At 36.3% G+C, this 16,247-nt stretch overlaps 1 protein-coding gene across 1 annotated transcript in view; it reads left to right on the forward strand.

Annotated features, from left to right (window-relative positions):
• DIAPH3 (diaphanous related formin 3) overlaps window positions 1-16,247 on the forward strand; it is a 577,679-nt gene that overhangs the window by 82,465 nt on the left and 478,967 nt on the right. The window contains exon 4 of the mRNA XM_057532925.1: window positions 5,833-5,937. Within this exon, the coding sequence (XP_057388908.1) occupies window positions 5,833-5,937 (105 nt within the window). The remainder of the gene's footprint in view (window positions 1-5,832; window positions 5,938-16,247) is intronic.

Below are 16,247 nucleotides of genomic sequence, written 5' to 3' on the forward strand. Positions count from 1 at the left end.
GGTAGGTAGAAGCAATGGTTTCATAGCTCCTGGAGAATGGCAAGTTTGAAATGAGTACTCTAGGGAATGTGAGGAGAGACTACTAGGATTTCCCATCAATGTTGTAGGAAGTGATGGACCATAAAAGCCTAATTGGGAGAAAATGGAGGGGGTCATGACACTGGAGGTTTTATTGAGGTCAGAAAATAGGTGGCTTGGGAGTGGGAGAAGTGAAAAGATAGAAGATTGAGGTCAGAGAAAAGGATCTTGGAGATTATGATGATCCTAGAGGTGGAACAGTTTTTAGCTAATGAAAAGGCCCAGGTGTGGTCATGAAGACCGTGGCTGAGGAAAGTGGAAATGAAGATTGCTGGTTGTGGGTGTGAAGGCATGGGCTGGCAGAGGAGTCAACACAAGGTGTTGGCTGCCGAGCATGTCAGATGGCATTAGCCCCAGAGGAAGTGGGATTTTAGATAATGGAGATAAATAATATGGAAATAAGAATGGAGAGACAAATCTAAGCTACAGGACTGTGGCCAACTTACAGGATTTCCCTCAGTTTCAGTTCTCTCACCAATAAAGAGAGGATAGTACATACCTCAAAGGGTTATTACTGAGTATTAAATAAATTGTGCTTATAAGTGTTTAGCACAGTGCCTGGCTCAGACTTAACCGTTATTTAAGATTATAGAAATACCAGGTCCTTGTGAAAAGGTGTAGCAAGTGTTGCTGGGAGAATGAGTGAGACCTATGGTTCAGAGAGCAGATTTGGAATGAAACTGGGAAGACATGTGAGCAACTTGAACTTTGTGTTTTGGAAAATTCCAAAGGATGCCTGACCTTTAGGTTTTGAATGGACTTCTGTTACCTGTGTCTTAACTCTTCCTCTCGGTAGCCTCAGATTTGTCTTGATAGTGGTTTCTTTACTTCCTTCTCCTCCATCAAGTTTGTGTGTATTTATTGTGGCCAGTACACTACAAACTTTTATTTAGTGGAGGTTTAAAAAACTACTGTGTTTTTAAAGAATGTAGGATGTTCCATTTTTCTTGTTCTTTTCAAATTATTTTTTAAAGCAGAATTTTTATGAATATTTTAATTTAGTTTTTAAAAAACTTTATTTTGAAATAAACTTAGACTTACAGAAGAGTTGCAAAAGTAGTACAGAGAATTCTTTTATAGCCTTCACCCAACTTCCTCTAATGCCAGCATCTTATATAACTTTAGTGCAGTTATTAATACTAAGAAATTAATGTTGGTACAGTAGTTACCAAACCACAGACTTTATTCAGGTTTTAGCAGTTTTCTCACTCATGTGCTTTTCCTGTTCTAGGTTCCAGCCCAGCATCACATCTTATGTTTGGTTTGCCATGTCTCTTTCATCTCCTGATCAGTGGTACTTCCTCATCTCTCATGACCTTGACACTATCCAAGAATCCTGCTTATTTTTTAGCATGCCCCTTAATTTTTTTCTTCAGTATTTCTTCCCTGTATTTCTGAAATCTGCCCCTAGTGCCAGTCAGACTCACATAGTGAAGTAGCACAGTGATTCAATTTAAGTATAGTTTTTAATTAGAAAGTAATTAACTAGAGGAAAATTACTTTTTGATGCTGCAACTCCCAATTTCCCCAGGCAAAAAACTGTGTTTAAGCACGTATATGAAGGTAGTGCTATAAGTGAGTTAATTCATAATGTACGTTGCTAAGGTATTAATAGAACTTTCACAACAAAACCTCTTCAGATTGACAGACACTAAAGTTCTGATTGATGACTACTCAAAAAATATTTTTAAATGAGCTATATTCAGTTAAATAGCCAACTGATAAGGTTTTTCCATTTAAAGAAATAGATATTTATCTCATATCCACTGAAATATTAACCTCATTCAAATCAGGCCTTGTACAATTATGTGTTCTATGTATTTCCTGTTTATTATTTTATTTATTATAGGTATTTATTGAGTTACATATATATCAATATATAGATATATATTGAAGTAAACTGTTTTTCAGGGCTGTTATAAAATCTGTAGCTACAGTATCATTTTGTATCTATACAGTGTACTGCATGTCCTGACCTATGTTTGAATGGAAGAATTGGTTAACACACAGAGGTTTATATTGCTTGTGTAGGCCATAAATGTGGGTTTCTGTATTATTCAGTTCTGCTTAGAAAGAAGCCTTATTATAATATAAAGTAAGTTATTTTCAAATGGTGTAGTGGACACTGTTGGTGCCCCTCCAAGACCCCCTTCACCAGGCTGGTTGTGGGCGTACCCAGGTGTGAGTGTTGGCTCCTGGTGGTTCCCAGCTGCCCTCTTAATCCAGAGATTTGGCCTCAGGGAACTGGGGTCCTGCAGCTAATGGCTGACTGACTTGGGTGGTGTCAAGGCTGGCCTCTCCCTCCAGGTACTATCTACTGCTGTGCATTTCAGGCTGAAGCGAGAATCCAGCTGAGGCCACATTTTTGAATGTCCCTGTCTCAGTCCCCTTTTCCTGAGAGCATCCCCCTCATTAATCACCTGCACCTGCATCCCTGTCCCAGGTCTGCCTCTAGGGAACGTGACCTAAGACAACGGAAATGCGATATGATCATACTAACCAGCTGTGAACTCACTAATGTGAAAACTGATGACTTGCTCACAAGAGACCCTTTACAGTTATCTGGAAACTGCACTAGACTGGGTGTGTGGGCTTCAGTTCTCAAGCTTCTAACAACCAGATAGCTCTGAAAAGTCATTTCATTTCTATGGGCCTGTATTTTCTGTTGTGTAATACATACATGGAGTTTAGACTATGTGATATTCAAAATCTCATGCTGAAGGTTTTGCCTTATGGCAGGGGCTTATTAAATAGAGATACTTGGCTCCCCCATTGCCTCCCACCTCCAGGTTCTTGGATAGCTTTGGAAGATGTTCAGCTTAACTTGAATTGGAACTGTAACATAAAATATGGATGTGCATTTTCTAGGAAGAAACTTCCAATACATTTCACTAGGACTGTGTGACCCTCAGAGGTTCAGTGTCAGTGTCTTGTAGAGTTTTCTTCTTTTTTAGCCCTGTTCTCCACTGATAAAGATTCAAAATCTATTCTAAAAATCCTGTACCTTATTCCATAGATACATACATATTTTTTTTCTTTCCATCACTCCCTTATTTCTCTTTTGTAAAGGGCAGAACTTTCCTTACTCTTTCGAGTGCCATTTCTTCTGGATGTAAAGAGAAGGACCATCTGTTAGATGAAGTTACGTACCTAGTGAGCGATCCTGGAAGGTTTGTGCGATTATGTAGTTGATTCCAAACTTCTCTGTAGTGTCATTTCTTCTTTGTTTCCTCTTGTTTTTAAGCAGGCACTGTCATCAAACTTTTGTTATGGAGTTGAGTGTCATATTTAGACAAGAGAGGTGGGGTAAGCCAGAGGAAAGAAGTTGGGAGAACTCTGGGTTTCTTCCGTAATTCCAAACATACAACTTTTGTGTATAAGCTCATGTCATCTTGAAGATGCCTTTGCAGAAAGAGAGCAGTAGCCTTTTCTTTCTTACAACCCTCCACCTTAAAATTTTATTTTGATTTCAGCCACAGCTAATGGGTTTTCTGTTTTTTAGTTTTCTATATCTATTAAGTATTTTAATTTGCTGGTTAAAGAGGCTGGATCACATTTGGCCATTAGACAGAAAATAAAAAATACAGTGAATAATTTAAAACAGATGTTCTCAGTGCTCTTAGGTGCCCCCCACACACAACTTTTATAACAATTGCTCCTTAACTTCCTCATTACTTTTTCTTAGTTAAATTCTTTATAGATTATATAAGCTGTCTCCACTCATAATTTAAAAAAAATCAACATATAATGCCTTACTGTACTATATAATAAAACAGTATGTATTTCAGTGTAAACAGTTGGCCATCGACTACTCAAGAAGGCACAATAAAGTCACATTCTGGAGTCTTTGCCTCATGCCACTGTGGGTACAACAGCTACGATGTAGGTTGATGTAGGTGTGCTGTTCTGTTGATTCAGATACCACAAGCAGCAAAAGGTGAAGGTTTAAGTAAGCTAGGTCCTTCACCTTTTGCTAGGATTGTCCTGGGATACCTAAATTTCAGAAATGGAACACAAATGATGGTAAAGCTTAAAACAAAAACAGTGTAACTATAATTTACAGAGTAGTTGGATTCTTGGAAAATTCAATGTATATTAAGTTACATAATATATGAAGTATTAAACATGTAACAATTTACATATTCTGTTGTACATCTAATTTCGTTGAATTAGAGTCTAGGCGTAGATAATTATGATTTTCCCTCTCTTGTTCTCTCTGTGTATCTCTCTGTGGGATGCAGGACAGTTTCTTATTGTGTAGGATTAGCTCATGTGTAGCAGAATGTCTAGCACACCTTTCCCCTGTAAATGCTGGTAGCGTCACCTCAGTCACCATGACAACCAAAATGCCCCGAGACATTTCTAGAATGCTTCCTAAGTGGTGTTAAGGCGTATTGAAAATCACTGGCTTAGAGAAAAAAAAAAAGAAACAAAATAAACCATTATTCACATAATAGGATATTTCTAACCAGAGTAGCCAAGAGTGACATTACTAATTGCTACCTTTTATTGGAGTGTCAAATGGGACAACTTCTAAGATCTTAAGTTTTATATCAAGGTGAAATGAAGGGAATTTTGACTTTTAATTGCTTCAAAGTTTTGGTAGCCAAAAACTGAGTCAGCTAAAGGCATAAACTACAGTGTCTGAATTGTAGGACCCTTGTAAAACTTAGAAGAAATTAAACTTTCTGGGCTCCCTAGGTGATCCAAAGTCCTGATTTTTATGGGCACTTTTCTGAGTGGATATGTAGTTTATATACATTAAGATGTCCTACATTGCACACAGATGACCCAAGGCTAAGATCAGGAGGAAATCCAGTTGAGCTGCCCTCTCCTTCAGCCACTTCTGTCTTACCTCAGCCTCCCTTCCTTTGTCAGCTGAGCTGATAGATTCTGGTCGCAATTCATATATTTATGTGGATATTCTTGACTTGTATTTTTAGTCAGAATTAGGCCTGTAGCAAGATCTAGCTTACTTAAACCTTTATTTTGATTGGTGCTGTTGAGAAATGTTAGGTTTTTAGGTGGTACTTCTTTTTATGAGTGCCACTTTTATGTGATTTAGAACATGCAATAAATTAATTAATGAATATTTTTGATAGGGGTGGAGAAGAGACAGTTAAAACTGTAGGATGCTTCACCTTTTGCTAGGATCAGTATTAGGTATTTGGTATGTGCTTGTAGCTTATCAGAATCTGGAAAGGGATTGGCTTATTTACCTTTTAATTCTTATGATATATGGAGCAGCGCTTTCAGAATGGTGCAAGATGGCTTCAGGTACAGCTGTTGTAAAAATATGTTTATATTTTAAAATATATTTATCTATATAAATTATAAATATTATATATTACATATAATATATAATATTTATAATTTATATAGATAAATATATTTTTATATGTAATATATACATTTCACAATTATATATAAATTGTGAATCCTAATAAGCTTATGGAAGGCAGAAATCTTCAACTGTCTAATTATCTATAGTGATGTGAATGTAATTTTACTAGCCTGCTGTGAATTTAAAAAGTTTTTCTGGTAAGTGTTTTACCTGCTAAAATGATCTAGAATACTCTGTTCTCTGTGTCTCCAGGTCCTTTCTCTTTTTTCTCCTGGCAGAGCTACATGTAAATCATTCCAAAACAGTTAATGCTGCTTTAGTCACCAATTATTGATTTTCTGTTCATTGTGTATGTAGAATTGTTGCTCTACTTAGATTCTAAAACGAGGCTTTTTAATTGTGTTTTCCAGGAAGATATGAATTTAAATGAAGATAAAAAGGCACCATTGCGGGAAAAGGACTTCAGTACCAAAAAAGAAATGGTGATGCAGTACATTAATACTGCTTCCAAGACAGTAAGTAAAACTGTCAAGTTGAGAAGTACTGCTGAAGCATGTTGTGGTATGGAAAACAATACATTTGTCTAATGAAGTGCCTAAGTTTGCGGGCAACTGTAATCATAGAGCTTTTGTATGTATAATTAAAGGTACAAGTATTATAATAAGTTTGTTTAATTTGAAAGTATTTCTTACCTTATAACTTTTAAACTGCTTTTGCTTTTTGGCCACTCACACTGTTAAGAAGCACTGTGGTTGCTTGGTCCACTCACTCTAGGACACCCCTCCTTGTTAGTGAATTAAGATGGGTATTGATTTCTAATGTCACTTATAAACTGGGATAATACTTGTATTGTAGAAAAGTGAGACTGATTTTACTCTAACTACCTAAATCAGGATACATAATAGTGGCTTAGAGGCATATCTTTAATGTGAGTTTCCCTGTGGATAAAATTAGCTTGTAACAAATTATAAATGTAGACACTGAAAGGAGCATTAAGAATCCACGTGGCTACCACTTTTCTAGGGAAACATGAAATATGTGAGTGGAAGTAATAACTAAATGTCTGAGAAACATGACCGGCACACAGAATCAATTATATTTATTTCATGGAACAACAAATGAGCTTTGTTGTCATAAAAAAAATTGTGACTAAGTGGATTGGATGAAAAATATAAAATGGAAGCTAATGAAGAAGAAAAGGCTCGTTAGAAAGACAGTAGAAAATGCTTTTGGTTGAATGTAAAATAGAATTGGATTGGAGAAAAATAACTAAACACACTGTAGTTTTCACTGGATACTTTAACCCAAGGCCAGCTTACAAGAATATAAGTTATTTATACTTTAACTCCATTTATCTACTAGACTAGTCAGTGATTCTGAGGTATTTCTTTTGGAAGAAAGATTCAAGTGATGTTTAATTTTTAAACATGTCTCATTTTTTGGCTGCCTGATGTTCAGATGTAGAATTCACTGAGTACTGTGCTTTTCCCAGTTCTTTCTATGGGCTCTGTATCTTGCCATTGAGATGTAAATTGCTTTTGTCCCTTGATGGTACTTGGCCATCACAAATTAACAGTGGGGATTTAGGAGTCAGAGCTCTGTGATTTGGATTGACTATCCTCTGTTTGGTCTTGGACATCTTATTTTATCTTTCTGATCCTCAATCCCCTCGTCCATAAGATGGGGCTAATACCTACACCATAGGCTTGTTGTTAGAATTAAATTGTTTATTCTGTGATTAGAACTTAACAGATTTTTTTAAAAATTTTTATTTATTTATATTTATTTTTGGCTGTGTTGGGTCTTTGTTTCTGTGCGAGGGCTTTGTCTAGTTGCGGCAAGTGGGGGCGACTCTTCATCGCGGTGCATGGGCCTCTCACTGTCACGGCCTCTCTTGTTGCGGAGCACAAGCTCCAGACGCGCAGGCTCAGTAGTTGTGGCTCACGGGCCTAGTTGCTCTCCGGCATGTGGGATCTTCCCAGACCAGGGCTCGAACCCGTGTCCCCTGCATTGGCAGGTAGACCCTCAACCTCTGCGCCACCAGGGAAGCCCCCGTAACAGATTTTTAACTGGTGGCTGCCTCTTGTGGTAGCAGTGGTTGTAGTAGCAATTGTTTGTTTTTTATTTTTCTTTGTGATTTACTGTCGAAATTCTTACTGTTGAAATCATTACACCACAATTAAAAATATAAGTAAATGTACATCAGTAAAAATACAAATTTCTTATTAGTGAGTCTACATTTCTAGAAGTTCATTTGTTCACTCAACACATTTATTAAGCATCTGTGTGTCAGGCACTTAATAAAAGTGTCTGTATTTAAGGCCCTGGCGATTGAGCACCAAGATAGTGCGTCATTGTATCCTATGGAGCAATGAGACACAAATGACAGAAACACACAAACACATGTAATGGGAGGTGAAATGTGATGTGGGGAAAAAAATGCAGGGGGAGTGGAAACGGTGTACCTGTTTTATGTAGAGTCATCAGGGCAGAGTCTCCTGTTAGGGAATTTAAAATCCAACAAGCATGAATCCACTTAATATAATTACAAGAGATAATACATTAGTTAGAACTGGTATAGAAAACCCTAGCATAATAGTGCAGTTTAATTCTGGGATTTCAGATAAACAGACTTTTTAATAGAATAAACCATTTTGAACTTCTTCACAGTGGATCTGTTTCAGCTTACATTCACTGATTTTAAAGTTTAATCCTCTAATTATTTTGGACTTGGGCTGGAATTTATTTACCAGAATTAAGTAATTAGATTATCAGGATTGAAATAGATTAGTTATCTAAAGTATGATTAAAGCATTTAATTGGTGTGTGGAGAGTCATGGCTTTTCTTAGGAGGGTTCTGAATAATTCAGCAAATGGTTAACATTGTAGAAGGTTCAAGCTGACCAGTCATCTATTTTTGCTCTGGAAGTAAAAACACATTTTATTAACTCTAGGATATGGACTTTGTTACGCCAGTATATTTAGGTTAATGAGTACTGAAAAAGTTTCTCTGAGAAAAACAAAGCTCCTAGATAGGTTGTTCTAGGGAGGATGTGGGGACTTTGTCAGATGTTAACATTTTAGCCTTAGAATTTGCTTTGAGATTCTCTTTTGTGGGTAAGCATTAATATTATTTTTTGGAAAATAGTATTGATGCCTACAGTTGATTTTTTGAAAACGCTTTTGAAATGTTAACACTCAAACTAGCCCTAAAGTAGATCAGCTTGGTTTTAAAATAGGAAAAAACAAAAAAACAATAAAAACCATTGATCAAACTAGGTTGTTTCCAAGATCTTAGTAGGTTTCAGTTTAGGTGGCCAAATATTAAGACTCAATTTCTTCAGTTAGGAAAGATTATTAAAATTTACTAAGCAAATATTATATTTGAGGCTAAAAATGCCAGATAGACGTGTTTCTAAGTTCCTAGGGCGTGGGTATGTGATCCAGGTTTGGCCAGTACAGTCTGATGGCCAGGTCTGGTGGGGGCTTCTGAGAAAGGTTTCTCTCCCTCATAAAAGGGTCCAGAGCAGGAAAGCTGCCTTTCCCTGCTACTTGTCGTGGCTGTGAGGGTGTGTGGGGTGCTTGACGCCTGACGTCATGGAGCTGCTGCTCTGGCCCAGGGCAGTCCTGCCTCCAAACTCTTCTATTATGTGAGGTGATGCCAGTTCTTATTGAAGCTGCTTTCAGCTGGGTTTTTGCTTTGCTGCTGTAAACATCCTGATAGACCATCCAGATACACTTTGGCCTATGTGGGCTATCTCTTTAATTCACTCTGGAAATTTCTCTTTCCATCCAAAGGAGTATCTTACAAGATCTTCCCCTCACCCAGTATACTCAGAGCATAGATGGGGAGGCACTACAAGGCCAGGTGTCCATCCCTTGGTAAATGACTTGTGCTTAGCAGCAAGTTTATTGGAGAAAACGTCTTTCAAAACAGAACGATACAGATTTTACCTATGTACGATTACTTGCTGGAGGGTAAGACTATTCTGCAATTAGTGGTAAGGACTTTATAAGTAGGATGTGACATGATAGTCCAAATGGAAGAGAACCCACAGTTCCTGAACAAGGTAGGATGAAGAAAATTCTAGAACAAGAGAGGATCTCTTAAACCACAGTTGCCAAAGAATTTTCCTATTTTCTAAATGGAAGTGAGCTAGAATTTAAAATACAAATCTACCATATAAATGTATTTAATTATGCTTAACCCAACTGTGAGTATAATTCTCTTTTATTATGTGTGGTTCAATTATTTTTAATCCTTTTTTTCCTTAAACATTATTTAAAGCCCCCTTCAGATATTAAGTTATGATTTTTGTAGTCAAGATTCTTGTGCTTTGAGTGGAACCAACCAGGCTTGGGAGATATATCCTAATAGAGTTGCTGCCTTCACCAAGTTTTCCTTTTCTTATTTCTTTTTTGTTTAGGTATATCATACCCTTTATCTGTGACATCAGTGTATATGTTGTGTTTATTTTCTGGGTGTATTTTGTCTGGGTAATATGGAAGTCTCCCATGACAGGGTTAACAGAAAACCATGGATTAATTTATATGCAACTAAAGAATGTGTTAAAGAGGATAGCTGTAGAGAGTAGGATTTAGATCAATGAGTTGCCTACATCCCCCTGCTCCCACCCCAACCCATTGCAAAGGATTGGTAAAAATAAAATCTCCTTTCTATTTGTTGAGAAGAAAGAATTTGCTGTTCCACTTTTAGGCTTTTTCAGGGTGATGCGTGGTAATTCAAAACTAGAAACAACTTAGAGAGGCCAAAACCTATATCCCAGAAAGTGAAAGGAGGAAGAGGAGAATCAGCCAGGCGTGTTTGAGTGATAGGACAGGAGAACCAGAAAGATGTCTGGTCCTCTGTGGGGAGGTGGAGTTTCAGGGGGAGAGAGAGAGAGACATTTAAAGAGTTTTGAGGGACATTTTGTTTTATGCTGTGTAGTATAACACATTTATGATGTCTTTAAGAACGATTATGTCTCTAAGAACCATTCATCTTCTTTTTCTTTTTTTCCTTATTTATTTTTATATATTGAGATGATGACACTGTCCAGGCAATTTACTTCTATACAGACTACAACCACTACAACTACGACCTATCAGCACATGGTCTTTTTTGGCTGTACCATTAGGTGTGGATATAATGCTTTAAAAATCTCTCTTCAAAATGTATACTTCTAGTTCCTGAGGATTGCACTAGGTTGGAATCCAAAGTTCTTACAGGCTCCTTGACATCCCCCGCCGCCCCCCAATATGTCATTGGAAACTGTATCCCAGCTGCAAGTAACAAGCTCATTTTAGGTGGGCTGACATGAAATAAAAAGGGCCTAATCTCATTTCTAAGGTGCATAATTATAACATCCATCTTTTATTCCCTATTTGTATTTAGTTTTTTCCTTTCTGATTTCTTTTTTCAGGGAATGAAGCAGAAATCCTCTTTTATAAGTGCTCCTGGAAGTTTACTAGCTTCCTTTGACTTTGTTTCTAATTTTTTTCTTTCCTAGTCAATCTAGACTGCAGTCAAGTGACTGCAAGGGCTCCTCCGAGGCATTTGTTAGAAAAGTTTGGATGGCGTTTAGCTTTACTCCTTGAATCCTTTCTGAAGTATTTCTGTAGTTCTTGCTTCGTCTTCTTTGATAAAAAATAAAGTTAAATAACAAGTATTATAGAACATAATTTTAAAAGGCACATAGAAAGATTGTAACAAAAGTTTCTCAAAAAGCATGATGAAATGACTGAGTGTAAATTGAGTTCGTAAGCGCAGGATTATAGACTTTCACGTATGTGTATGTATAGAGGTGTGTATATGTAGTGTTCGAAAGTATTTTGAAAGGTATTATCACTTGTTCTAGCTCAGTAGGTCATGGTGTTCTCAAACATGGAGGACAGAGTTTTCTGCAGTATCAGCCTTCTAGGCATATTTTGATCAGAAGAGAACTGTGTTTTGAGAAAATATTAGTTGTGTGTTCATTTGTATGTATGAACGTTTTCTTCAAGTAGAAAATCTAGACTTGATTGAGGGTGTTTTCATAACTTTCAGTGTGTATTTTATGTTTTAGATTTCAGTTTCATATGTAAATTTTGGAAACATTGCCAGATACAGGTAAATCAAGTTGTTGTTGCCCTTGTTTTATTTCCTCTATTTTTTGTCATCGTTGTTATTTAAAAAGCTTATATTTTAACCACTAGAAACTTAGATGAACCATAAATAGTGATACATTCTTGGTAAAATAAACACGGGTTATTTTTTGGCTTACATTTCAGGTTAGGGATTTGATCAAAGCATCCCTGCCACACAAAAGCTTGGTAAAAGTGGCCGGTACTCAGTATTAGACACTTACCTGTTTATCATCAGTACCCTTACAATACTTTGCCTGTTTGTCTCCAGGTCTTGCTTGCTGACGAGGAGAAAATTTCAGAGCCTCAGGGCAATGAACCAACTTCTTCTTAAGAGTATTTCCTAATCTGTCTGGCATTTTAATTTCTATTTGTGCCTATATAGGAAGGTTTTATTTATGTACAATTAAAATTATCTTCTAACAGCTCAGATTCATCCAGCTTTCTTACAAGTCGTTCTGAGCAGCACCAGTGGTGTATAGTGTTCTCTGCTGTTACTGCATTGTGTTTTTGTTTAGGCAGGAGATGAATATGAAGAAAACAGTCATCTTTTCTTTTTTTTTTATAGGATGAAATTATATTAGGTTCAAACTAGAATTGTGTATTTTTGGTCTTTTAAAAATCTTATGGCTCGTTAAGACGTCTTTTCTTTCATTACAGCACTTTTTAAAAGATTCGCCAGATACAGAAACATTGTTATTTACTATTAAAATTTACTAGAATTTTAGAGCCTGACAGGGCCGATGGTGCTTATACCAGTTGTGGCATTAGAGGTCATCTGAGGTTGTTTTCATCTTGGTTATTGAGTTGTTTCTTGATCTAAGATATTTTTCTATGTTCATGCTTACTTTTTAGACTTTAATGAATATAATTAAGCTTATGTCTGATAACTGCAAAAGTAGTGAAAACTTTGAAAGTGCCAGAAAGAAGAGGCATGTGATTATAATGGAGATGAAAGTGAAGAGCAAATATCCATATGGAATGAACCTTTTGAAAGAAGGAACAGTTCTGAAGGAATAAGTGAAAAATTGAGAAAAATGCTATGTATTATGTGCAATTGTTTTTCAGTGAATGAAGGGAAAAGGTATGTCAATGCAAATAATCAATAAATGATCTATAATGGGAATAGAAAAGAGTTATATTTGAGCCAAACTGAAGACTATAGCTTGGGAGACAGCCTCTCAGATAACTCTGAGGAACTGCTCTGGAGAAGCACGGTTTTCAGCACAGTTTTATGTCTTGTCAGAACAAAGAACATCAAACAAGTCAGGGATACATTCCTTCAGGGTTTCAAAAAAATACCCAAAACACAGATCAGCATGTACACAGTATGGTCTTGGCATCTGGGAAGGGAGTCTTATCATTTAAGGAGTATCAGCATTGGCCTCCCAGGAAGGGAGGCATTTAATCTTTATTTTTAACATGGACATTCTTTACTCCTGGTCAGTGCACACTTTTCTTTAGTGATTAAAGCAGATGTACAGTGTATGTTTGATAGGCCACAAACAGGCTGTTTTAGTCAGCATAGAATAAAAATTAACTCATGTATAAGCCAGAATAATGTCCCCCTACCTCAATATGTGAAAATTTCTTCTATTAGGTAATTGAAGAAATAGGAAAAAAAGTTGCCAGGTACAGTGGCGCTCAACCTTGATATCCATTAGAATCATCTGGGGAGCTTTAAAAATCTTGATATCTGGGTCCTGTCATTTACAATTAAGTCAGGTGAGCCCCAGGCATCAGTATTTAGTAATGTTCTCTCAGTGTTTCTAGGGTACAGTCAAGGATGAGAACTACTGGGCTGGACAAGATGAGAGTCTTTTAGTGTAACGTTAATTCAGCCAAAGACTAGAATTTAATAGGATTGAAAGGCTGAACATGGTGAACATGACTCATAAAACTGTTATCAAGCCATTGTGGGTTCCACGCTAGTTTGCACATGCATAACGTCAAAATGAATGTTCAAAGGGCATACTGTAGCTATGAAGAAATTCTCCGACCCCTGGCCTCTTGTAAAAGTCATCAAAGGGGGGAAGGTTATCTACTGTAACAGATGGAAGAACTTGGTCTTTTTTGGAAAAGGATGCCCAGTAGAACAGGTATGAGCAAGGAGGAGAAGAGTGTGTCTGGTTTTAAAGCTTCAAAGGTGGCAGTAAACTTAAACCCCTCTTTATTTTGGTTTGTACTTGAGAGACATCCTTTCAGTTCTTACTTATTCCTAAAGAGAATAAATTCTATACATACTTTAAAAATCCATAATGGGTTAATCATCTTGATATACAAAAGGCATTCATTCCTAATTTCATGCTTCCCTGATTTACTACCATTTCCTAACTGGTACAATATAATGGTTTCTCCCCACCCTCAAGAAAATAAGTGTGGTTGGTATAGCTTCTTACCCTCAATGTAAAAATTATTTCAAATTCTTTTACTGTCAGAAGTTTTCCAGGGTAGGTTACATAAACTGGGAACTCTGCCCTTGGGATTCTTTGAGGTATGAAAATAAAATTGTCTGAAAGAAAATTCAGACAATCTTAGGTTTTATCTACTCCTTGTATATTATTACTGTTACGCTAGATTTTTCTCTCTTTTTTTTTCTTTGGTAGCCTTTGGGAAAGCTGTATTGCATTGTTTTGGTGAGTTAAAAATCATATTCTGCCCCCTTTTTTTTTGTTAAGGATGGCTTTGTTATACTCTTTCATTTAGTAGAGATTTTTGTAGTTACTGAGGTGGTTTTTTATTTACATTACGTCTGGAATTATCTTAGAGCATCTCTACATTTTGCAAATGAAGTGTGCGACAGCCCCCAGTTAGTAGCTAGGACTAGAAACCAGGGTTTCTGATTTTTTTAACTTTTGATTTATAAAATAAAACACAGTTATAGAAAACACCAACAAATAAATATGTAGCTTAATAAGTTATCATAAGAACACCACCCAGATCAATAAAAAGAACCTTGTCAGGCACCTTAGAAAGCCCTCCATCTACCCTGTCTCAAATCTTGCTTTTTTTCCTAAATCACTACCTTGACTTCTATAGGAACTACTTCCTTGACTTTCTTTAATTTTATCTCCCAAAATTATACCACCAGACACCATAGTTTATTGTTGCTTATATTTTAAAATTGGAATATCTTTAACTTTTTTTAATCTTCAAGTTCCCTTTATTTTATCTAAGGCAGTCTGTATTTTGCCGATTGCATACTCGTGGTAAAGTTAACATGTTTCTCTTTCCTTTGTATTTCCTGCAAAGTGGCAGCTAGATCCAGAGGCTTGATCAGACTCAGGTTTGATCCCTTTGGTAAGACTGTAGGAGGTATGTTCTGTATTAGGGAGTACTTCATGTCCAGTTTATCATTAAAATTCTGTAATTTTATTTTCATTTATTAGTTGGAATATATTTATAAAGAGACATTTTCTCTCAAATACTGATTACCTTATGATATAGGAAATTTAGGATAAATGCTTGATTCTTTTGCCAGTTTTCAAGATATTGAATTGGTTCCCTATCATCCTCTAAAGGTGGTATATTATTTTTAATGTTATTATTCTTAGTGAAGCTTAAATTGTCCCATCTTCAACCAGTGGGACCTTGTCCAGTTGGCTTCTAGTCATTTTGGTTGGCATGGCCCTGTTATTTTACATTGTTTCATTTCTATCTGGTAAGGTAAGATTACTGCAGACTCCCCTCTTTTCCCACACTAGACCTGGAATCTGTCATTTCTTTTAGTGGGAAATGATATTTCAAGAACAATCTGGGGGTCAAGGATACTTATTGCTAGTGGGTTAATCACTGTTTGTAGGCCTTTTCAGTGGAGAGAGAGCAAAGGAAAAAAGTATGCGTATGTATTTATGTGTATGTATTTAAAATTTTTTTCTTTTGCATGTGCTGCCCACATCTCCAGCTGTTGTTTTTCTTGTACTATATCTACATGGAGCATATAGCCATTACATTTTATACTCCTTTAGCATTTACTAACTGTATTTAACCCCTAGTTAGTCTTTAATTCTGTGAGTAACTATATTTTAATGCTCACAACCAGTCCTTTTGTTAATATTTCTCTTAGTCATTTTGTTTGTCTGAAGTTTGTTCTTTAGTAGATTTGTCTGAAGAGGTCATGGAAACAGTATTCCCTGAGTTTTTCATGTTGATAACAGTATTTGCCCTTTATTGTTTAGTCAGTTTTACTGGATATAAAATCTTTGGCTCACATGTTTTTTTCCTGCAAGATCTTAAATTTACAATTTTTTTCTTTTTTCTTTTTTTTTTAATTTTCTTTTTATTTTTGGCCTCGTGGCATGTGGGACCTTAGTTCCCCGACCAGGGATTGAACACATGCCCCCTGCAGTGGGAGCACAGATTCTTAACCACTGGACCGCCAGGGAAGTCCCACAATTTAAAAATTTTTCTATCATAAAGCATGACAGCATTGCTCTTAAAAGGTCTGCAGATAACTAATTTTCATTCCCTATAGATTACTAGCTCTCTTTATTTATATGTCTGACTTGGGATTATAAAATATGCAGATACCCTTTCATTATGTACTTGCTTTGGTTTTCTTCTTCATGGATCCTATTATCGATATGTTGGATTGTTATATATCTTCAATATGCCACTTTTTCCCAAATACTTTTACCTTATTCATTTCTTTTTGATTTTTTTTGAAAAAAAATTCTGTATTTCATTTCTGAATCTCTTATAA

The sequence above is a fragment of the Balaenoptera acutorostrata genome, chromosome 18, assembly GCF_949987535.1.
Source record: "Balaenoptera acutorostrata chromosome 18, mBalAcu1.1, whole genome shotgun sequence".
Lineage (NCBI taxonomy): Eukaryota > Metazoa > Chordata > Mammalia > Artiodactyla > Balaenopteridae > Balaenoptera > Balaenoptera acutorostrata.